The sequence below is a fragment of the Vanessa cardui genome, chromosome 4 (genome assembly GCF_905220365.1).
Source record: "Vanessa cardui chromosome 4, ilVanCard2.1, whole genome shotgun sequence".
Classification (NCBI taxonomy): domain Eukaryota; kingdom Metazoa; phylum Arthropoda; class Insecta; order Lepidoptera; family Nymphalidae; genus Vanessa; species Vanessa cardui.
In genome coordinates this window covers 9,586,172-9,609,120 of record NC_061126.1, presented here as the reverse complement: position 1 = coordinate 9,609,120, position 22,949 = coordinate 9,586,172, and the positions used below count along the sequence as shown (strand labels likewise).

At 33.6% G+C, this 22,949-nt stretch overlaps 3 protein-coding genes and 1 pseudogene across 5 annotated transcripts; 2 read left to right on the top strand and 2 right to left on the bottom strand.

Moving 5' to 3' along the window:
- Positions 1–1,845: 1,845 nt before the first annotated feature.
- On the bottom strand, positions 1,846–7,988 carry LOC124544056 (histidine--tRNA ligase). Of its 3 annotated transcripts, none has more exons than XM_047122456.1 (9): positions 7,685–7,988; positions 7,311–7,589; positions 6,385–6,597; positions 5,947–6,168; positions 5,495–5,701; positions 5,027–5,321; positions 4,795–4,895; positions 3,092–3,274; positions 1,846–2,199 (listed from the first exon to the last, which is right to left on the bottom strand). In XM_047122456.1, the coding sequence occupies exons 1-9, from the start codon at positions 7,775–7,777 to the stop codon at positions 1,960–1,962; spliced, it is 1,833 nt and encodes a 610-aa protein (XP_046978412.1). In that variant the 5' UTR covers positions 7,778–7,988; the 3' UTR covers positions 1,846–1,959. The 3 variants fall into 3 exon arrangements, with proteins under 3 accessions (XP_046978412.1, XP_046978414.1, XP_046978415.1); XM_047122458.1 differs by lacking the exon at positions 7,311–7,589 and adding an exon at positions 6,961–7,127 and having other exon boundaries at positions 1,847–2,199; positions 7,685–7,970; XM_047122459.1 differs by lacking the exon at positions 7,311–7,589 and having other exon boundaries at positions 1,848–2,199; positions 7,685–7,971.
- A 442-nt stretch (positions 7,989–8,430) lies between these two features.
- On the top strand, positions 8,431–11,111 carry LOC124544062 (vacuolar protein-sorting-associated protein 36). Its single transcript, XM_047122480.1, has 7 exons — positions 8,431–8,762; positions 8,833–9,028; positions 9,125–9,486; positions 9,566–9,730; positions 9,885–9,985; positions 10,700–10,814; positions 10,903–11,111. Exons 1-7 carry the CDS (start codon positions 8,667–8,669, stop codon positions 11,071–11,073), a joined length of 1,206 nt encoding a protein of 401 aa, XP_046978436.1. The 5' UTR covers positions 8,431–8,666; the 3' UTR covers positions 11,074–11,111.
- Positions 11,112–11,855: 744 nt separating this feature from the next.
- Positions 11,856–13,504, bottom strand: LOC124544064 (piRNA biogenesis protein EXD1-like). Its single transcript, XM_047122481.1, has 4 exons — positions 13,384–13,504; positions 12,400–13,279; positions 12,209–12,325; positions 11,856–12,128 (listed from the first exon to the last, which is right to left on the bottom strand). The coding sequence occupies exons 2-4, from the start codon at positions 12,985–12,987 to the stop codon at positions 11,886–11,888; spliced, it is 948 nt and encodes a 315-aa protein (XP_046978437.1). The 5' UTR covers positions 12,988–13,279; positions 13,384–13,504; the 3' UTR covers positions 11,856–11,885.
- Positions 13,505–16,945: 3,441 nt separating this feature from the next.
- LOC124544009 lies at positions 16,946–19,192 on the top strand (annotated as a pseudogene).
- The last annotated feature ends 3,757 nt before the right edge of the window (positions 19,193–22,949 follow it).

Here is a 22,949-nt window from a genome sequence, read left to right as displayed (position 1 = left end):
CTTATCTTTTTCCAATTTAATAGATTCCAGTTCTTCATTGTGTGCTATGTCCTTCAGATGTTCCTCTAACGCATCCTTAATCACCGATGCATTAACTCTCGCAGTCAATAAAAAAACACAAATTGTAATATAGAAGTAAAATTTCAATGAAAAATTCATCGCATAACACTAAATGCAATATGTTATCACTATGGCATACAAATGTTTAATAAGAGAGACTCTTATAAAAACATTTTTATATAGAGAGTACGTAGTGCTGGTTTTTCGCGGTGAATTAGGACACAATGTCAGGAAATACGAAGGGGAACAATGGCCACAACAACATACCCTGTCCGTGACATGATGATTTTGAACCAAGACTATGAATGAGTACCTCAGTTCAATAAAGGTCACTATATCGGAAATTAAAGGCAGTAATCGAAGGTTATTTACAAGCTTTTATTTACCTTAACCTCTTAGTACTTAACGCAATTTCTGGGTCAAATTAAAACATTGCACATACTAGGCTATTGTACAATTTCAACTACAAAATTGTATTCGTATAGTTCCTACAAGAATAAATTAAGAACTTACTTTTACGAAAATATTATTTTTTATTTACGTCACCTTATCTTAGTTATTATAAAATTGCGTGTTAAAAAAAATCGATCCGGTTTAAATAATAACAACTGATTATTACCTGATAATATGTAAATATTACTTATGTCATTATTACTTATAAAACTTACATCGTTAATAAATTTAAACTAAATTTATAAAAAAAATTACGATAACTTCAATGTCTACTCCAAATCGGTGCCTTTATTAGTACATATTTCTTTTGGCGAGACGGCAACACAGCCTTGTATGATGCGTAAATCTTTTTCTATAAAAATACTGAAACGAATATAATCAGAATTTATCAAGTAACAGTAGATACAATATAAGGTCGTTATATTTCTTAAGTTTTAACTTTCGAATGCCCCGGTCGGTAGCTTGCTTTGCTATATTGTGATTGAAGGTTCAAGAACATAGCTGTGCCATTCACATGGCCTCTCGCAAAGGTTCGTGTAGTAAAGTCCTTTAAAACATTGAACTTTGTATAATACACATAAATATCGTAAAGGGAAACAGGTAATTAATACGTAAACAAAGACAAGTATTTGTTTTAAGTTGTTTATTTTCGTGTAAAGTGTAATTCACACCTTTAAAAAATATTATCAAAGCCATCTTTCATTTTCTTAGTAATAAATACTTAATTAAAATCCTTTTCTTAATTATGGGTATATTGAAACATTAGAAATTGAATAAATATCTTATCTGTTTTTTATAAAGAAACGTAAATGCTACTTGGCAAAAGCTTGACACCAAATGCTCACGTAGATTAAAAATATATTAAATACCTAATCATGAAACAAGGAATAAAAAAAAAAAAGCAAAGACACAAATAATACCCGACGATGCCGAATAAATAAGTTATTAATACGAACAAAATATTATGTTTAAAAAAAAATTTAAAGTATTTTTGTGATATCTTCTATATCTGCCATTTGATGGAGATTGAGACCAAAACTCATTTCGAAAGTGTATTTTATTTAAAAAATTATACAGATAAATTATATACTACCATTAAGAGGAAACCAATGATGTTCTAGTAAACAGATATGTTATTAACGCGCAAAAAGTGAAGACTAGAAAACGTCCTAATTGGGACGTTTGCCTTTAGTCGTTTTACGTAGTAATACGTTATAATGCATTATAATACATCATAATTACGTAGTAATACGTTTTGCGTAATTAAAACATCTAGTTATCCCTTTAACTTATTGTTTTTATCAAGCTATAATTTTTACTTTTAACGAAATGTAAAATAAACGGTCCCCGGCGCGGCACACTTTTTTCTGTTGTTTAGTATGGGTATAACATATCTGTTTATTAGAATATCATTGGAGGAAACAATATATATTTCAATAGTATGTATTATTTAGCTAGGGGACCATTCATCTCTTTGATGTCTAGAAGTTCGATTCTCGACTTTAGTTCTTGTACTAGGTTCTCCCTGGGCACTTCTTCTTCTTGTCTAGTTGATATATTACGTATTTTGACTAGGCCACGTTTGAGTTCAGATTCGCCGAGAATCACGGCCAATGGTATACCATTCTCTTCACAGTGTTGCAGCTGATTTAACATTTTGGGGTTCTTTTTGTAAGATTGCTCGGTCTGTAAAAAAAGTACAGAAAATTTTATTTTCATTTAACATAACAAATCATTGAAAAGAAATTATTCATATAAAATCATTATTATGCCTACTATTCATAAAAAACTAATATACACAATATACATATCTCAATGCTATTTCACTTGTATACTATTGACAACTATGATATGACAGTTTTCCATATTAAGTTCTTGTCTAGAATCTATGCACAAAGTATTGGAAATATACAAACTTCGAGATAAGCTGTTGTAGTCCACTCAAATTGAAATTACTTTATTCGTAGAAACCCACTTTAACTTCAAGTTCAATTAAAATCTACTAACAACACAAACTCAACAATTTTTTTCTCTAGTTTTATAATTGTTTACAATTTTTAATATAACAAAGAAATATAAAAGGCATGTGTATTTCTAACCGTGAACGAAAACAAAGAAAACCTATTTAAAAAATACCAGAGCATAGAGCCGTTGATAACTAGCCCAAAAACCTACATATATACATGATACTAAGTAGCAATAACTCAATAAGCATGACTACTTTATAGTACGACACAACTTAGATGTCGCATCGGCAAAATTCGTAAAACCGATCACATCCGAATTAATTTCACAACACGAACACGTCAATTTGACGCGTCGATTTACAAGCACTTGTTTTCTCTGACGCGTTATTCTATAGCGACGAATAGCGTCGAATGGCGCGATAGGGAGCTATTTCTATTGGTTGGGTAAATCGGCAGTAATCGGTTTTAATTTCATTCCATTGCATTTTTAGATGATACATCTAATTTGTGTCTTACTATACATGATACTAAGTAGCAATAACTCAATAAGCATGACTAATTCACATACTGTCGTGCTAATCCTGGGTACATCCGTAAAGCCCGTGCGTTACCTTAATGCCCGCATTCCACAGCTCAGCGCAGATCTTCATCCGCTCGTCGAGGAAGTTCTTCTGCGCTGAGGCGACGTACACGTCGACGTCGCTGGTTCGCACGCTGATGTCGCCGGCCGCCAGCTTCGCCTCCAGCACGGAGAACACGCGCTCCACGCCGATACTCACGCCCACGCACGGGACCTGACACCATTATCATTCACATACAACAACAGCCTGTAAATTCCCACTGCTGGGCTAAAGGCCTCCTCTCCCTTTGAGGAGAAGGTTTGGAACATGTTCCACCACGCTGTTCCAATGCGATTTGGTGGAATACACATGTGGCAGAATTTCTATGAAATTTGTCACATGCAGGTTTCCTCACGATGTTTTCCTTCACCGCTGAGCACGAGACGAATTATAAAGACAAATTAAGCACATGAATCAGCGGTGCTTGCCTGGGCTTGAACCCGCAATCATCGGTTAAGATGCACGCGTTCTAACCACTGGGCCATCTCTGCTCTTACCTATGACTTTACATTTTTATTTCATAATGGTTGAAATATATCGCGGCTTCTTTCTAACTTAGATTTCACATTTCGATGAAGTTGAGAAGAAAAATGAGTCCGTTTTTGGAATTTTCATCTAATTCTCCTACTAACCTCCTTGTTCAAGTTATCTAGTGACATTAGGATCTTAGTTTGTGACTCGCGCGGGTTTACGCTTTTTTGCAAATCAATAGGCTTGCAAAATATCGTTTTTATTTTTATATAAATATTATATTGCTGTCACAAATTTGTTCCCAAACACGTAAAACGTCACACAAAAGATTGAAAACGATGTGGCGGTTGAAGTAGCGACACCATTACAGCGTTATTGGATCGTTGTAAGATCCGTTATATATAACGTTTTAAGTCCCTAATACATAGCACCCATTTCAGTTTGAGTTTGGTTTTAAGGGAGTAAGTAAACCAATGTAACTGCAGAAACGAAGATGTATCATCTTAAATCCAAAGGGTTGAGCATGGTATGTGAATAGAATGTTTAATATTTCTTACAAATTATAAAAATAAGTCATAATTATATGATGATTTTTATACTATTTTTATCTGATTCCTTATAAAAACAAGATGGCAGTCGTTTCTCGACGACAAATATCGACAAAATAGACAATGAATGATCGCGTAATTATTTTAGAAAGTAAAACGTTAACTCAATGACTTTCATTTTGTTATAGACGTTGAGTTACGTAATATAATTACTATGGCATTTTAATTATACAAATATTTTGACAATTGTTTTTTACGTCTTAATGACATAAAGTCAATGATATTCTAATAAACAGATATGTTATACCCATACTAAACAACAGAAAAAAGTGTGTCGCGCCGGGAACCGTTTATTTTACATTTCGTTACAAGTAAAAATGATAGCTTGATAAAAACAATAAGTAAAAGGGATAACTAGATGTTTTAATTACGCAAAACGTATTACTACATAATTATGATGTATTATAACGTATTGCTGGCATAATTATGATGAAAACGACTAAAGGCAAACGTCCCAATTAAGACGTTTTCTAGTCTTCTCTTTTTGCGCGTTAATGACATATCTGTTTACTAGAACATCATTGCATAAAGTTAAAAACATCAACAAGATAAACTAAAATACATGGACAATTTTTTTTTAAATTAACGGCTAACAACTCAAAGCAATTTTTTTACCTGTTTGTTTTTCGAGTCGAACATACCAACAAGGTTATCGTATCTTCCCCCACCGGCTATTGATCCGACTGTTTGATCTTCATTGCCTATTTTGATTGGTTCTGTAATTAAAAAAAAAAAACTTTTGAAATTGTTGTCAAAGCAGATTTGTTTATAGGTCAATATTTAGTATATTAGTATTTAGCAATAAAAAAATTACTAGTTTATATAAGTTACAGTTTAAAATACTTACGCGTTAAAACAGCTTCATAAATAACACCAGTGTAATAATCTAAGCCTCTGGCCAAACTTAAATCAAACAATATCTTGTCCTTGATACCAAAGAGTTCACAATAATTGAGCAACAATTTTATTCCTTCAAGACCTTCCACTGCTCCTTTCGATTTAGACAACTTTTCATCTTGCAGAAGTTTGTCTGCTAATTCAATGCCTCCGTTTAATCTTACATATTCTCCTATACGATCAGCTGCATCTGGTGTTACACCTTTTTCATTTATCATTTCAGTGCGGACTTCATCCCATGTAGACTATTGTAATAGTAAATAACAATGTTTAAACAAAACTTAAAGAAAACAACTTAAGAAAATTGACAGTAAATTGTTCCAAAAGAATGAAAACTTATTTTAATTTTCTCTTTTAATAAATAAATGCAAACAAATCAGCAAATGGCAAAGTTAATTACGAAATAGTTACAAATTACCTTGTCAAGTTTGTCAATAGTGGAACAAGTAGAGCGGAACTTATCTGCTGATACGCCACAAGCTTCGAACATGCCATCAAGTAACCGTCTGTGATTAACTTTAAGGACATACTTTCCAATATCTAATGCATCTAATATTTCTGTAACCACCTTAAGACATTCAGCATCCGGTACCATCAAGTCATATTGGCCAGCAATATCAAAATCCTGTAAAAAAAAACAAAATTCAATGATTGTATATCATTATAAAAGAGATTGCAAGTATTGTTTAAAATATATAAATATTTTATAATTGGTATCGAATTGTTAAATAAACTTGAAAATATATATTTTTTTTCTTTTAATTAAAATAATATTTTAAGTTTATTTAAATGTCTTTATACCCCAATTATAGTTTAGAAGCTTACAGATCGTTAATTAATCTTTACTGTAAAATAATAGAATATACCTACACATTGATAGAATTCCCTGTACCTCCCTCTTGTCATGGCTGGATTATCTCTTCTGTACACTTTTGCAATGTGGTACCTTTTCAATGTATTTATTTTATTCATTGCCAGGTACCTAGCCAAAGGTACTGTTAAGTCATATCTTAGAGATAGTATCTCACCACCCTGGTCCTTTAAATCGTAGATCAGCTTAGAATCTTCACCATACTTTCCAGTTAAAACTTCCTGTAAATTTAATCATAAATAATATAGAATAATACAAAAATTATTCATAATATATGGATAAAGAATCATATAGAATAGTTTTTTATTATGATTAAGTTTTTGACGGAACTAAAGTAAAAATTTTTAGTATATTTAATAGTATGAAATAAAATTTTATTTATTGACAAAATAAATTAACTAGATAAAACAATGATCTTTATTAAAAGATATACATACCTTTAATTCAAAAACTGGTGTATCAATACATTCTGCTCCATGTCTCTTAAACACTGTGATGATTTTTTGTAAGACATTATTCCGAATTGTCATCTGCTGAGGATTATAATCCCTTGTACCTTTTGCGGTCTTGAGTACAAACTTTTGAGGAGCAGCATCTTCAGTCCCTAACTGAGCTTTCAATGCTAACAACTTTGATACCTCTTCTTTTATCTAAAAACAGTAAGATGTAATAATAAACAAATATATAGTCATGGTTTTAAAGGAAGAAAGCATCAATTGTGGTGAAGTTTAGTATGCAAAGAAATCTTCTCTACACATCTACAACTGTACAGAAAATAACACATGTGCCTGTGATCTACTTTATGAAATCATAGAAAATATGCATATAAAAAAATGTTGCAAATATTCAGTTTATAAAAAAAAACAATGAATGTTTTTCATTAGTATACTATTTGTATATCCATTATGCAAATTGACAATGAAAACAAAACAATAACAAGGATATTATAAACAAACATAGATTTTAAACATATATTAACAATTTTTACATTTATAAGCCATCACTATCAATACCTTGCAATAAGATGTTGTTGTAATCGTTTTTTTGACACTGCTTCTATAAACCAAGTTGTGTAACCATAGCTTGGTTGCTCTATTTTCTAAAACTCTCAATGTTTTACGCAACATCTTTGAAATATTTCCCAGCTTCAAATAATCTACAATATGATTCCTCGTCACCACTGTATTATTCGAAAATTAGGACCGAAAAAGAAATGTATACATTAATTTCATATTTTATACTTGTACATGACTTTGTGGTAACAAGCAACCATATGTGGAGGTTCATAGATCTCAAAATCTAATCTACTTGCTTCTATTTATAAGTGCATACTGATATCAAATTTTTATAATAAACAACCAACCTGCTGATCAACACTTTTATCATTGCCATTATAGTTTTTTACCATACAATTTAAGTGATAACTCTCGGGAAATAAAGATCTCTCAGAGTCACTGAAACTCCGCATATGGTACCACCATCTCTTTAAATGAGGATAATTTTGAAAGTCTACATTACAATCTAATCTATTGTGTATTTCAATGTCAACTTTACTGGGCATGTGGCCACTTAGGTAACTAAATTGCGAGAGGTGTTTATTTATTTCTTCGAGATTTCCATAAGAATTTTTAACCGTCTTAACCTACAAAATGATTACCTACGTTAGTTACATGACGCAATTTGTATCTTACAATAAACTATAATTCAACTGTCTGCTATAAACTATTAGTAACTCACCTTTTCACTTGATTCCTTGGCAGCTTTTAATTTTCTTACAAGTTCACCTTGTTCTTTAATTTTTAGCAATAGAGTTTCTTGAGAATCAGCCATAATTATAAGTAAGAAATATTTGAACTAATACGTAACAATCACTCTATACTCAAGGCTATGTCTGAAGTAAATGCAATGCTACGAGTGCTCTAACTGTGAAATAATTGCAGGTTAACTTTTCCTCTCAAGACAGTCTATCCTTTCATTTATGTAAAAAATTGCTTCAACGTCAGACGCAGACACAAAATTTTGAGTGTCAAGTACTTACTGTGTCACTGTCAAATGTCAAGGCTATTTAAGAACGACTGGTTTTTCTAAAGATTCTGAGTTAAAAATATTTTATTTTCGTAGACCAAAGTATATTTATTAATAAAAGCATTTACATTTTTATTTTTGCTAAACTTACTTTATATATGCGGTCAAGATTTATCTATAGTATATAGTAACTAGTTTTAGTTCATATTTGTATATATATATTTAAGCATTTAATGTTGTTAATTCTTATGTTAATAAATCTTTATATACATAAACCACTATCTTTATTTTTACTTCAACATTAGTTTTTCTTAAAAATATTAAAACAAAAATTGGATACAAAATAAATAAAAAATAAAAAGGCAATATAGTTCGATATGATAAAATAGTCTTTAGATTCGGATTATAGTAAATTTCAAAACCTAACTAGAGCTGTCAAAAATCAAAAATCTCAATGTCAATATTAATAACTATGAATGTAGGCGATGACCTTAAGTTAGTATTTTAATAAAATTAGGGACTTATTTCTTATTCTTTTCTTTAATCTAATCAAAAAAATCATAAAAGATTTACGAAAATCTAAAATTTCAACGCTTCTTATAATAATGTAATATTTTGGTGTATACATTGAAAACCTTAAACATTTAATAGTACCTGAATAATTCTAAAATACATACCTATTTGTTTTGAAGCTATGGATAGATTTGAGTATATAGAAGCGCGCCTATTTGAGGGCGAAAACTATCTTAAACGTGATAAAAATGTTAAAATCTATGATGGAGATGATAAGGTAACAATACGTTTGGTTAAATTTTATTTTATATCAATAAGAAATAACCCAGTTTTCCTTAACATTTTAGACACAATTCGTTGATGGTGAAGTAGTGCTTACGACGCACAGAATTCTTTGGGGTAAGCCAGGTGACATACCTAAGGGATTAGTGTGTTTGTCTTTACATTTATATTACATATTTTGTATGGAAGAAGAAAGTGGTGGAATGTTTGGTCTAGGTGGTCCAAAACGAATTATATTACATTTAGGACCTACAATTCCAGGTAATTAAATATTTTGAATATTATCTATATATTATAGCCCTAACAATAGATATAACAATAGATATTGCTTATAATTCTAAAATAATTTTATTTAAGGTAAGAGGCCAGGCCCAGCAGTAGCGAGCCCATACCATTTTATAAAATTTTCATTTAAGGATGGTATTGATAATGCCTTCTATAAAGCCCTGAGTGAAGCAGTAGCTGCTAAAGCGTGGGAGAGAGCCCAGCAAGTATCTACTTCAAGTAACTTGCCTGCATCTGATTCAACTCCCAAGCCTTCTGTAACACCAATTAATTCTAAAATCCGCTCAGGCATTGTTGGTATAGAAAGAAGTATAGAAGAACAACACAGAGCTACTGATCAGAGTATAAGTGTGGCATTTCAGGATTTGAAAAAATTAATGGAAAAGGCTAAGGAAATGGTTACCATATCTAAAACAATTTCATCAAAAATAAGGGTATAGATAATATTCTTGTAAATGTTTTGAAAACATTGTTATATTATTATCATTTTTATGTGTAATTATATTTAACCAGGAAAAACAAGGAGATATCTCTGAAGATGATACTGTTAGGTTTAAATCATACCTTATGAGCTTAGGTATTGATGATCCTGTAACAAGAGATACATTCAGGTCAGATTCGGAATATTATATGGGCCTAGCGCAACAGATCTCTGATATGATGGTGGCAGTTTTAATTGTAAGTCCATAAAACAATAAAATAAACAGACTAATCTTAATAATAATGTAATTACATTCATAAGCATAGTAGTCATATATGCATAAATTATTTGTAACTCAGCTTGTGTTTTAAGTAGATTTGGTATATTACATTATTTATACATTTATTTTAGGACTGTGGTGGTATAATGTCATTAGCAGATGTATGGTGCAGAGTAAATAGAGCAAGAGGTTTGGAACTTATATCACCTGAAGATTTACTGAATGCTTGCAAGTAAGAATTAATTTGTATATTGGTATTTTATGAATAACCTGCAATTTATATACAAAACAGTGTTCTTGCCATAAATTAACTAAAAATCTTTGTTAGACATTATAACGCACAATTATCAGCACAAAGACAAGTGCACTCCCCATTTCCTCAGCTACCCTTACAGAGGCGTGTAGGTGTAAAAACTGCCAACTTAGAGACTCCAAGCTGATACTGAGAAGTATTTGGCAGATTCAGAAAGAAAGGATGAGGGAGACAAATACTCATTACATTTAAATATTGTTTGCCTAGGTGATGCTCATGATAGGATCATTCACCTAACAGATCTTTTGTTATTAAAAATATTGCCTTATTATGTTACTTGCAATGATATTCTAATAAACAGACATGTTATACCCATACTAAACAACAGAAAAAAAGTGTGCCGCGCCGGGGACCGTTTATTTTACATTTCGTTACAAGTAAAAAGGATAGCTTGATAAAAACAATAAGTAAAAGGGATAACTAGATGTTTTAATTACGCAAAACGTATTACTACATAATTATGATGTATTATAACGTATTACTGGCATAATTATGAAGAAACGTCCCAATTAGGACGTTTTCTAGTCTTCACTTTTTGCGCGTTAATGACATATCTTTTTACTAGAACATCATTGGTTACTTGTTTTCCAATGCTCATTTGCTATTTACTAAATAACATGTGTATTTTTTAAGGTTGTTACAAAATGTTGACTCGCCCATGTCTTTACGTAAATTTCCCAGTGGTGCTTGTGTACTACAGCTTAATAGTAACAGAGATGAAGAAATAGCAAAAGCTACTAGTCAATTGGTAATTTGTTTTGTTCATTACATTTTATTGTAATTATCAATTTGAATTATAGCCTTTTCAAAACTACAATATATATACATCATTTTAGCTTGAAGAAAATGGATTCCTTACTCCAGTGAAGCTGTCTCAAATAGCAAATGTTTCCGTCCTACTCGCACGCGAGCGCCTCTTTACGACTGAAAGCCTAGGCTTGGCATGTCGGGATGAATCAATTGAAGGTTTAGCTTTTTACCCTAACATGTTTCTTACAAAAGTATAATTAAACATTACTATTAATATATACATATTTTATCTAAAGTTGTTGTTTTCTTTATAATATAAATTAAAACATTTCATTTTCAAGCACAAATATATTTCGTTAGCAAATTACCTGTACCACAAAAGCATAGTTCACACTTAACCTATTTCAAGATATTTGTTGAAGCCTATCCAATATGCAAAGCCACACTTTCTTCACACAAAATTGATCAAGGCTGTAAACCATTTCCCAAAATATTTCATTCTTAATACTCATCCTTACAGAGACAAGAACAATCTTACCCTACAAAAGCTTAGCTTGAAGACATTTAAGCCACATAGTAATACAATAATAAATGTGTAAGAAATTTTACATTCTGTATAAAAATAACATCTATTTTTAGTGAAAGAAGCATATTTGTTTTAATCACAGATATAACTATAGATTGTTTTTTTTTTTTCACTGTATAATTTCAATTCAAAATATACATACAAATTATATTAATAATTTTGACTACTTTAATAATTTTTGAATAATTTAAGACTTAGTTTTAGAAGTATAAATATTTAACCTACAATAGAATACTGATATTACAAGAGCATATAAATTATTATCAATTCTTAGCAAAAATATGAAATCTTAGCACTACCATTGTGATTTGATGCATTAAGGTACATTCAAATAGCTTACTTCGAAAGTAGTGGCTATCTAATATAAAAGCTTAAATTGCATGTGAATATGTTTAGTGATATAAATATTTCACTCATGTCAAAATAAAAATAGGGGCAAAAAAAAGAAAAAAGCCTAATACTACATTTTATTTTTGTGGAATGTTAATACTCTATAGCATTCTTGAAATCCTTTGGTAACTGATATTGCTTGCCACAAAGCTCCCAAGCTTTGAAATCATCACATGAGCGTAGATTCTCTACAAAGCACTCAACACCTCGTAGGAAAGGTAACATCATTTGATCATGTATCATTTCAGAAAGACGATGTAAGTAACATATATTCTTTGCAAGAATTTCTTTAATACCAGTTGATAGAGGGCGTTCTGTGCACTGTACTATATCCAACTGAAAAAAGAATAGATTAAAAATAAAATATGTTTCCTTATAAATATACTTTAGAATTTTTTTAAACCATGTACACTTACTTTCTCTTGGATATTGTTTTGTTTCAAACCAAGATGACTGTTAAGACATTCAGAAAAAGTTTTAACATTATTAGGTAAACGTCCTGTTTTATTTTTTGATATGATAAGATCACCAACCTACAAAAAAATTAATTAGATAATTTAGATAAGCGTTATTAAATTTTAACCTATATATAATTTTAATAACAAACCTGAGTATCAAACACTGAGTTCAGCTTAACATTATGTTTGTGGTATAAGCAATCAGAAAGTTTTCTACAATCATGGACAATCTTCTTAGGATTTTCACTCTCCAGTATTTTCTTTAAACCAGCTTCGAATGCATGATATTGCAGAACTTGTATGTCAAAAATATATATTTGTTGTGGTGTAGAAATAACCAAGAAAGGCATCTTACATTTTCGTCCCATATTTGCACCATCAGTACTAACAGCAATATAACTGTTTTGATTCAAATCATTAATAGCCTCATGAAAACCGTGATCAACTTGGTTTATATAAATATACTTTTTCGAGGTTTTTATAATTTCTTCACATTCTTTCAGTGGTATCTTTAAATAAGCTTGCTGATTATCTTCTTGCAACTTAACAATATTTCGTACTTCCGAGTCATAATAATGGCAAACTCCATCGTTCTGTTCACCCTCAGGTACCTCTTTTACTTCATAAAGTGATATTTTCGATTTGTCATTAGTAATACTATAAAATCGGCCTTCAATGATTTCGCTATTTTTTGTGTGCACTTGCAAAAGTTCACCTTTCATGTAAAGATTGTCCATTTTGTTAGACTTAAAACTAATTAGAAGGGAATAAGTACTTTTAATCTTTCTTTACAGGTTTAGCTGGTACTTTGTCAGTTTCACTATATGCCCTATAAATATAAAGACCTAAGGTAACATGTAAGACGATTACTGCTACTACAGCCGAGTAAACGCTGCTTGTTATAGTCTCCAAACGCAACAGGCTATCGAAAAGCAAAATCTTGACTATGAAGAATGATAGCACTGGTACAATAATAATGAACAAACAGTATTTTATTACTGTCCGGAACACTTGAAAGTCGGGTAGTTCCTAAAACGAAAATAGGTTAAAATTAATAATTTTTTTTTTAGAAAGTAGTGTATGAAATATTGGTATATTCTGATGCATACCGATTCTAAATGTTAAATACTTACATTAGCTTTTCCTTCAATCATTATAGAGTTAAAACAAAAATAAAAATAAAATTAAAACGAGGAAATTTGACCTATCACTTTCATCAATAATCCAAAGACTAAGCGTGATATTCGTTTCGGTAACAGGGTTGCCAGACGTCTGCGTTTGGTAGTCGCCAGAACCCAGGGTGGGGAGGAGCCCAAAATCGCTGCCTCATACGATAATGCAGAGTAGCCCAAAATCGACGTGAATTCGATCGGATTTTGTTAAAATTTGGAACGAACTTTTTATTTTGTTAATAATTGTTCAAAAAACTTTGTGTGAAATCGTGAATATCTAAATTCTGTTTTATTGTTTTTTGCGTAACAAACGTAACTTGCTTCCTTATCGACTGATCATCTGTTTGACAATAGTTATAAATTTTGCCACTCAAAATATTTGGTAAAATCGTCAAAATAAAATCTCATGTAGCCCATTTGGGCGACAAGCGATTTTTCATATTTTTATATCGCCGTTTCGTCGGCGAGGTAGCCCAAATGGCGATAAATCGCCCAATCTGGCAACCCTGTTCGGTAATGATTAAAACAATTGTCTTTGCTTTGCCATAGACTAGATTTACGTCTAAATTTTACTTTTTTATTTAAAAGTTTCGTCTATTGCCAGCAACAAATTTAGTTAATATTCTACCGACTACTGACTGTCGTATGCTCAGAATGAGTCAAAGGAGGAATAAGAGCGAATAAACAATATATTATCAATCATATAGATCTTGAAAAAATCAGAGCTAAAGAATGAAGACTAAAAATTTGCCTGGCTGATTTTACAATTACTTAAGAAATGTGCTCTTTTACTTGTTCTTTACAAACGTCAACAAGTACTTTAAGTTAAAAATTCTTTTATCGTTTCAAGGGAATGACTGTTGAATGATAATAGTATACTTTATATTTATTTTTTATCTAAGTAGGTACTGTCTCCAATCAGGGATATAAATATAAATTTGTGCTTATATTTTACCAAGCCCATTTCCACAATATTAAAGCTTAAGTTTGGATGCATTTCATTACCAAGGTTTATTGTTAAGGGCCATTATTCAGCCATCGATTTTACAGTGAATGATTTTTGTATTGCACATCATTCGAAAACGATAATATTTTCTGAAGTACTTATTCACTTGAACGCACTAATGTAAAAGACAAATACTAAATGCCCAAAGTAATTGAAATATTTATTACAATTAGAAATAATAAATTGGCGAAAATTGCTTAGCAAATAAACTATATATGTATACGCATATACAAATATGCGCGAACTTTTCTGTAGACATTTTGAAAACCTCGAACTTTAAAGTACTTCCGTTTGATGTGACTTCTAATGTTTTTAACGTTACTGCGTTAACTATGTAAGCGTACGAAATCAGTTTCTTTTTACAAAATATTAACTAATTATTTAAAAAAAAAACATTCCTCGATAGTCTTTCTACTTGTAAAAACCACATTTAAATCCGTTAAGTAGATAGAAACCGAAAGCTTAATGATGATTTAACTTTTGACCATATTTGCACCTCGAGCACCTGGATTGAGACTGGCCTGAGAACACTGCGAGTTAATTAAATTATTTAAACTTTGAACATCATGTTACGGTACCTATAAACGAGTAAATACCGCATAACGTTCGTTTATTTCAAATGTTTGGTAAACCTTTTGCATTAATTATCAGATTTACCGCTTAAAAAAGTCAATCACGCGCTTTATTGATTGGAAATGATAGCCTGATGATAATTCTGTCCTTCCACAAAATTCATAACCTTAGCTCCTAGCTTTAAAAAACAGGAACAAATCGCAATAGAACAGAAATTGATGTAAATCTACTATAAAAACAGTAGTAGTATTATTACAGTAACATTGATACTCGCTCATATTTAATGATTGAAATATATTCTCATGTCCTTTATCGAATTGTGAACTTAAAACTTCCGATTAGGAATATTATTCCAGAGTGTTCTAAAACATTTATAATTAGGAAGATCTTCAAAAATTTACAAAAACGAATCAGATATATGTATGTATTTATATAAATTGCTTGGTTGCTTTGTTACTTACCACTCTCACTTTACGCTATAGTGAACATGAATGGGATAGTGTTATAATAGCATAAACGTTTTATTTTTGTGAATGTAAAATTTAGAATCCCCTGATATCACTAAGAAACCAATACTTTTGAAATTTAACTTATAGTTACATCGTAAGTACATTAAAAATATATACTAGTTGACTACTGTTATTAAATTTACTCATAAAACATAACTATTTTAATAACAACAGCAAAATATGTGCTTAATCTTAACACCCGTGACCACCATATCATATTATGGATAACATATTATTACACCACGTTATACAAAAAACGTAAACGCGAAGCCATTCCGGCATTTAAAGTCAAACTGTTATCTATAAAATCTAGTGCTTTTTGTATTAATAGTTGGATTAGGTACTCGTGGTAAACAAATAAGATTGGAAAATTCAGTAAAGAAGTTCTAAATCAACGTTACTCTCGACTACAGAATATAGTTAAGTATATAGCTTATTTGTAATCGAGATCGTCGCGATCGGTCTTGCTGAGGTAGTCGTCTCCTGCACAAAGGAAACTTGGATAGATAAATCGCCCCTCCACTGAAGTAGAAAGTATCAATGTCACTTATTATGGCGAATAAAAATTCATTGATTATTATTATTAATATTAGTGTATTTTAATTCATAAACAAAATAAAATCACTACGGAATCACTGCGACATGGATAAAATTTCAAATCGGTGCTCTATATTTTTCCACTTATGCTATGCGTGTTGCATGTTATTATTAACAACTGTTCAAAATTTTATTTTATGTAAAATAAGTCACATAAAATAGCTTCATTGCTTGCATAACATCTTTAATAAAATGATAAAAACACTTAATTACGGTATAATATTAACACTTCTTGTAAGTATTCTTTATAATAACACTGTCGAAATATTAATAAAATAAATGTTATAAAACCATACTCTTTTGGTTTTTTTTATTATTTTCAACAGATTGGGATTTATGGTACAATTTTAGATCTAAACGAAGTGCAAAAAAATATTTTGCAATGGAAGAATAACTTGCTAAATTTTAGCGAGGTCAGATGTTTTAATTTACCTTTTGTACATCAAAGAAATGTGGATATTTTATGAATCCCACCAGTTTTCTCTTTTTATAGGTCGGAGTGTCTACAAACGGAATTTTCGATTTAAGTGATGTGAAAAACAAAATTCTCCAATGGAAATCTCAAAAAATTGCCGCACTCTGTCCGTCAAATGGGTAGGTTTTCATAATCTAATAACAAGAGTGAAAAATCAATATTAAGTTGATATTTTTTTGGTTCCAGAGTAAGATTGCAAAATTTACTCAACCTCGCATGTAGTACCGCACAGCCTACCAATGTAACCCTACGTGATGCTTGCATAGCATGCTTTTCCAGAGTTACTTCAATGCCAGAGGTGAATCAAAAAATATTATAAATAGTTTTAAAGAAATAATAATTCAAGCTAACATCCTTTTTTTAATGTAGGGACCCCAAGAGTTAAATGCTTTAAGCGTTTGTGCTGTGCAGTATTTTACGAATACATCATATGCAACTTGTGCGACAAATTTAATGGTAAGTAAATCATGCATATACTTATAATATAATTTTTTATAAAATTTGTGTTGAGATAAATCCTGCGATAGTTAAATGTTGAATGTTATCTTATTTTTTAATATGAATAACAAACAAATTCTATTAAAATTCGATGTACTTAAAATTTATAAAATTATTTATAAAACTTGAAAAAATCATCGTTACATTACCCTCACATATTGACCCACTTTCTGATAACTGTATTTCAAATTAATATAACTAATTTTAAATTATTCTGCGAGTAAAAATAACCCCTTTATGTACTTTGAAGAATAGGCTATTTGACTGGTTTTTAAAATGCATTTTATTTTATTTAGTAGAAGTTAAGGAACCCAGTAAAAGTTGTGTTTTTAGGGTTCCGTACGTCTGAATACAAAAACGGAACCCTTATAGGATCACTCGTGTGTCTGTCCGTCCGTCGCTTACAGTCAATTATCTCCGAATTTATTAGACCGATTAAGTTGAAATTTGGTACACAAATCAATTCCTGTAACCCAAATACAGAGGTGTGATGTGAGCAGATGAAATCTGTATATGGGGGGTCATTTTTGGGGGGGAAGGGGAAAATTAAAAAAAAAAATTCTGAAAACTGCATCGTGTGGCATATCAAATGAAAAGTCTTGTTGAGAAGATCTTAAATGTATTTTTTTGTAATTTTAAATTAAATAGTTTCCAAGTTATTCAAGAAAATAGACGAAAATTGACCATTCCCCCCCCCTTATCTCCGAAACTACTGAACCTAAAATTTTGAAAAAAATGCAGAAATTAGTTTTCTCCTTATAGATTATAGGAAAACCTATAAGAAGTCCATGATATTAAAATAACATGGTAAATCACTCAATATTGTGCGTACCAACTTACATTTGCAGGTCATTCCACCTGCAAATGTAAGTGGGATAACATATTTTTCAACTCCAATGTTAAGTTTTGTTGAATCGGTTTGTAGATGAATTATTTTTATTTAATGAAAAAAATTAGCCCATAATGACCACAAGGTCAGATTTAAAAAAACATGATAGGTAACATCGTACGGAACCCTCTTCACGCGAGTTCAACTCGCACTTGTCCCCTTTTTTATTTCTAGTACATGTTTGCCGAAAAATATCACATTAAAAAATCCATATTTAAATAGCGCGCAAAAATGCTACTTGGACAATATAGCGCTGCAATGGAGTCGGTGACGTCACTTTCCTGTATTTTAATCTGTGGTACATATAGTAGAAAAGCAAAGTTTACAAGAAAGTGACTTCATCATAAGCCCGGCCAATCAAGAGCGTTTTGTGTCACGTGACAAACGTTTGAAAAAATGCATGTTTATTTATGGGTTTTTGAATAAATTAAGTATTATTTTCAACTTTCGTTAGTAAATAACCATTTTAAACTCATAATATACACTGATTACAATAATTCACAATTTATTTTTCGCATTGTCAAATAGCCTATTGTATAATATTAGTAAAAACATATAAAAAAGACGTCGTGAGGCGTATCATAAGATATGAGAGCATCAAAGTATATCGGGTACTGTAACATATACGCTACTACAGTTTACTCACAAACAAGAACAAGTGAACTTTGGTAAGGAACCACATATTTTGACCACTAAGCCATCTGGTCTCTGAATTAAATATTTTTTTAGGCATTATCTACGTCAGCTTTAAACGTTCAGCCTTCAGGTTGTTATATGGGATATTGTGATTTTGCACGATGCTTGAGAAGAATTAATTCTATTAATTTGGTAAGCATGTACAATAACAAAATATATTTTTTATGTTTATATGTAATTTAATTTTATAAATATATTTGGATAATTATTTTCAGATAACTCAATGCACGAGAGAAGCTAGAACTGGTGTAAATATAACAATCGATAGTAATAATGTAAGATTTTACACAAATGTAACTTCATGCATTCTTGCTAAAACAAGGTGTGGTACATTTAATCCTATTACTGGAGATCCACAAACACCAGGATATACTTCGTCAGGATTAAGACTCAGTAACGCTCTTCAGTTTTCCGAAACTGGAGAACTTAGAGTTTTAGCATTTTCGACTGCAACACCTGTTTCCACTTCATTTTGCTCAACTTCAACTAATTTAACGCAAACAAATTGGCTTACAAATATATGTTAATATTTTCTTAACCACATTTTAATCTGATTATTTTATTTTCTCTTCACTTTCCAATATTTTTCTACTTTAATGAATTTCATCTAAAATCCGGAAGTCCGACCTTATTGAGATTACATATCAATGTCAATGCAAACTGAATAAAAAATTTGTTCAAATATATTTCTTTAATTTTTTTACCTCTAATTAATGTAAGATACCTTTTTCCTATATAGACGAACTTAATAAACTATACTATTCATCATCATCATCATCAACAGCCTATTTTTGTCCACTGTTGGACATAGGCCTCTCCCAGTGCACGCCACTGTGGTCTTTCTCCGGCTACTCGCATCCAGCTCCTGCCTGCCGCCTTGCGTATATCGTCACTCCACCGTGCCTGAGGACGTCCTACACTACGTTTGCCGAGACGCGGTCTCCACTCTAGAACACGTTTTCCCCAACGGTTGTCGGTTCTACGACAAATATGACCAGCCCACTGCCACTTCAGCTTACTAATCCGGTGGGCTATGTCGATGACTTTGGTTCTTTGACGGATAACCTCATTTCTGATGCGATCCCTCAAAGAAACGCCGAGCATAGCCCTTTCCATAGCACGCTGAGCGACTTTAAGTTGGTGGACCAGCCTTGTCGTGAGTGTCCACGTTTCGGCTCCGTATGTCATGACGGGTAGGACGCACTGATTGAAGACTTTCGTCTTAAGGCACTGTGGGATCGACGATGTTAGGATTCGACGTAACTTCCCAAACGCTGCCCAACCCAGCTGAATTCTTCTATTCACCTCGTCCTCAAGGTTGTTTCTACCTAATCGCAGAGTCTGCCCGAGGTAGACATATTTTTGAACAACTTCGAGAACGGTACCGTGTATCGTAGTCGGTTCCGGTAGAACATGTTCATTGAACATGACCTTGGTTTTATCCAAGTTCATCCGTAGGCCGATACGCATAGAAGAATCAGCCAGCTCGTTCAGCATTTGTTGTAGGTCCTGCAGCGTTTCTGCCACGATGACGATGTCGTCTGCGAATCTCAAGTGAGAGATGTATTCGCCATTGATGTTAATGCCACGTCCTTTCCAGTTCAGCGTCTTGAACATATCCTCCATTGCATTAGTGAACAATTTGGGGGAAATAACGTCCCCTTGTCTCACTCCTCGATGCAATGGTATGGGATTTGTTTGCTGATTTTGTACTCGGACGGACATGGTGGCAGCTTCGTAGAGACATCTCATCACTTGGATGTATCGCCAATCAACTTGGCAACGCTGCAGGGACTCCAGAACAGCCCAGATTTCAACCGAGTCAAAGGCCTTCTCATAGTCCACGAATGCAAGACACAGGGGCCGATTATACTCATGGGACTTCTGTATAATCTGCCGCACTGTATGGATGTGGTCTATGGTGCCGTATCCGGTCCGAAACCCGGCCTGCTCCGGGGGTTGGAATTCGTCGAATCTTCGCGCAAGACGGTTCGTGATCACTCTTGAAAACAGCTTATAGACATGGCTCAGTAGGGATATGGGACGATAGTTCTTCAGCAGGGTTTTGTCTCCCTTTTTGAAGAACAGGACGACCACACTCCTACTCCACGCCTCCGGAGTTCTCCCTTCGAAGAGGACAGAGTTAAAAAGCGTCTGAAGTTCCCTAAGTACCGGTTTACCTCCCGCTTTTAATAGCTCTGTGGTAACGCCGTCCTCTCCAGGGGCTTTTCCATTTTTAAGCTGTCCAAGAGCAGTCTCGATTTCGCCAATACTGACTTCAGGCAGGTCTTCGGAGAAATGGCGTGTTAATGTAGCTCTAGGATCCTCATTTTCGGGATCAGGTCGAGATGCATGCGATGCGTATAACCGGCCGTAGAAGTCCTCTACTTCCGAAAGTACTGCCGGCTTAGAAGAAACGACTTCTCCACTTGCTGTGGTCAACTTCGTCAGGTGGCTCCTTCCAAGAGATTGTACGAACACCTTAGACCCCCGATTCTGCTCAATAGCTCTTTTTATTGCAAGAGTATTGGAGCACCGGAGGTCGTGTCGTACGCGCCTGCTGATCTCTTGGTTTAATTGCCGTTTCTCTGACGAAGTGACAGGTGGGTTTTCACGTCGTTTCTTCATGAGCCCCAAAGTCTCTTCCGAAAGGTTCGACTTCCTGCCCTTACGCTGCATGCCACAATATCTCGTGCCTTCTTCCCTGAGAATTCGAACTACATTTTCGAGGTTCTGGTTTACGTCCGTTGTGGTTTCCACGGCAGCGAATCGGTTCTCCAGGATTGACTGGAATGTTTCAGATCCCGCAATGGTTTGGAGCAGCTTTGGTCGGAGCGTGGACTTCATCAGACGGGCGCGCTCGGCCTTAAAATTGATATTCAGAGAGCCTCGGAGGAGTCGGTGATCACTACCGGTATTGAACCTGTTAATCACTGAGACGTCTCTGAATATATGCCTCTTGTCCGTCATTATGAAGTCGATCTCGTTTTTCGTCATAGTGTCGGGGCTTTGCCACGTCCACTTCCTTTGCGGCTGCTTCTTGAAGAAGGAGTTCATCAAGAAGAGCCCCTCCCGTTCGAGGAAGTTGACAAGCATTTGCCCCCTATGATTCCTGCTTCCAAGTCCATGGGGTCCTACTACCGATTCGCTGCAGTTCTGTACTCCCACTTTAGCGTTGAAGTCCCCCATGACAACGTTGTAGTGGGTTTTCGTGGTGAAGTGGAGGGCCCTCGATATGTCATCGAATAATTCTTCCACTTCATCGTCCGAGTGTGTCGAGGTCGGTGCGTACGCTTGCACCACCTTGAGGCTGTACCTCTCGGTGAGCTTTATAATGAGGTACGCTACCCTGTTCGACACACTGGAGATTTCCACCACGTTGTCAACTAGGGACTTATTTACCAGAAACCCAACGCCACCTTGGGATTGTTGGTCACCCTCTCGGAAGTACATTAGGTGGCCTGATTCGAGGGTTACGGTGTCCTCTCCCTCTCTACGGACTTCACATAGCCCTAATATGTGCCACCTAATTTTCCCAAGTTCTACCTCAAGTTGCGCTAGATGCGAGTCAAGCCGTAGCGTGCGTCCGTTGTACGTCGCAAGGGTCAGTCGGTTGTGGTGGCCTCCCGTAGCCCGGTGATTCTTAGCACCCCCCGTCCCGCCGTTACCATCGTCGCCACCATGACGAGGAATAGCGGGGCTGCCGGGAACTGGGGGCCGTGGCTTGCGTGTGTGCTGTATGTGGAGGTTGTGCCCATAATCGCCACGCTGGGCAGGCGGGTTGGCGATCGCAGGGCGTAGCTTCTCGCACCGGTGACGCTGCTGCCCGTCACCGGCCTGTGGTATTTAGCTACGCCTATTATGTTTATGGTTATACCGCCATCAGTCGGTCGCCAGAGCCTCGTTTGCTGGTCGGCAGGATGCACCACGGGCAGGTGAGGTTGGCTTGGGGCACTAAGGTGTAGTTTGCGCCCCCTTACATCCCTTAACTATACTATTACTATATTCTTACATTGAATTTTTTAAGTTTATGACTATTATGTAGCAACTTCTATGTTAAGTTTTTATCATATGACTATAAAGCTTTTTAAAAGTTGCCTAACTTTTTTTTAAAAAAAATAATTTAATTATGTTTGTTTATTATATTTAAACTAAATAATAAATGCAACATTTTATACACAAAATTTCTAAGCCATTGATCGCTATTTTCGTTGTCACGAGTGCATTGTGAATTAGGGCATTTTATAAAATGAATTGTCATCGGAACTCAATTAAAATGTAAAA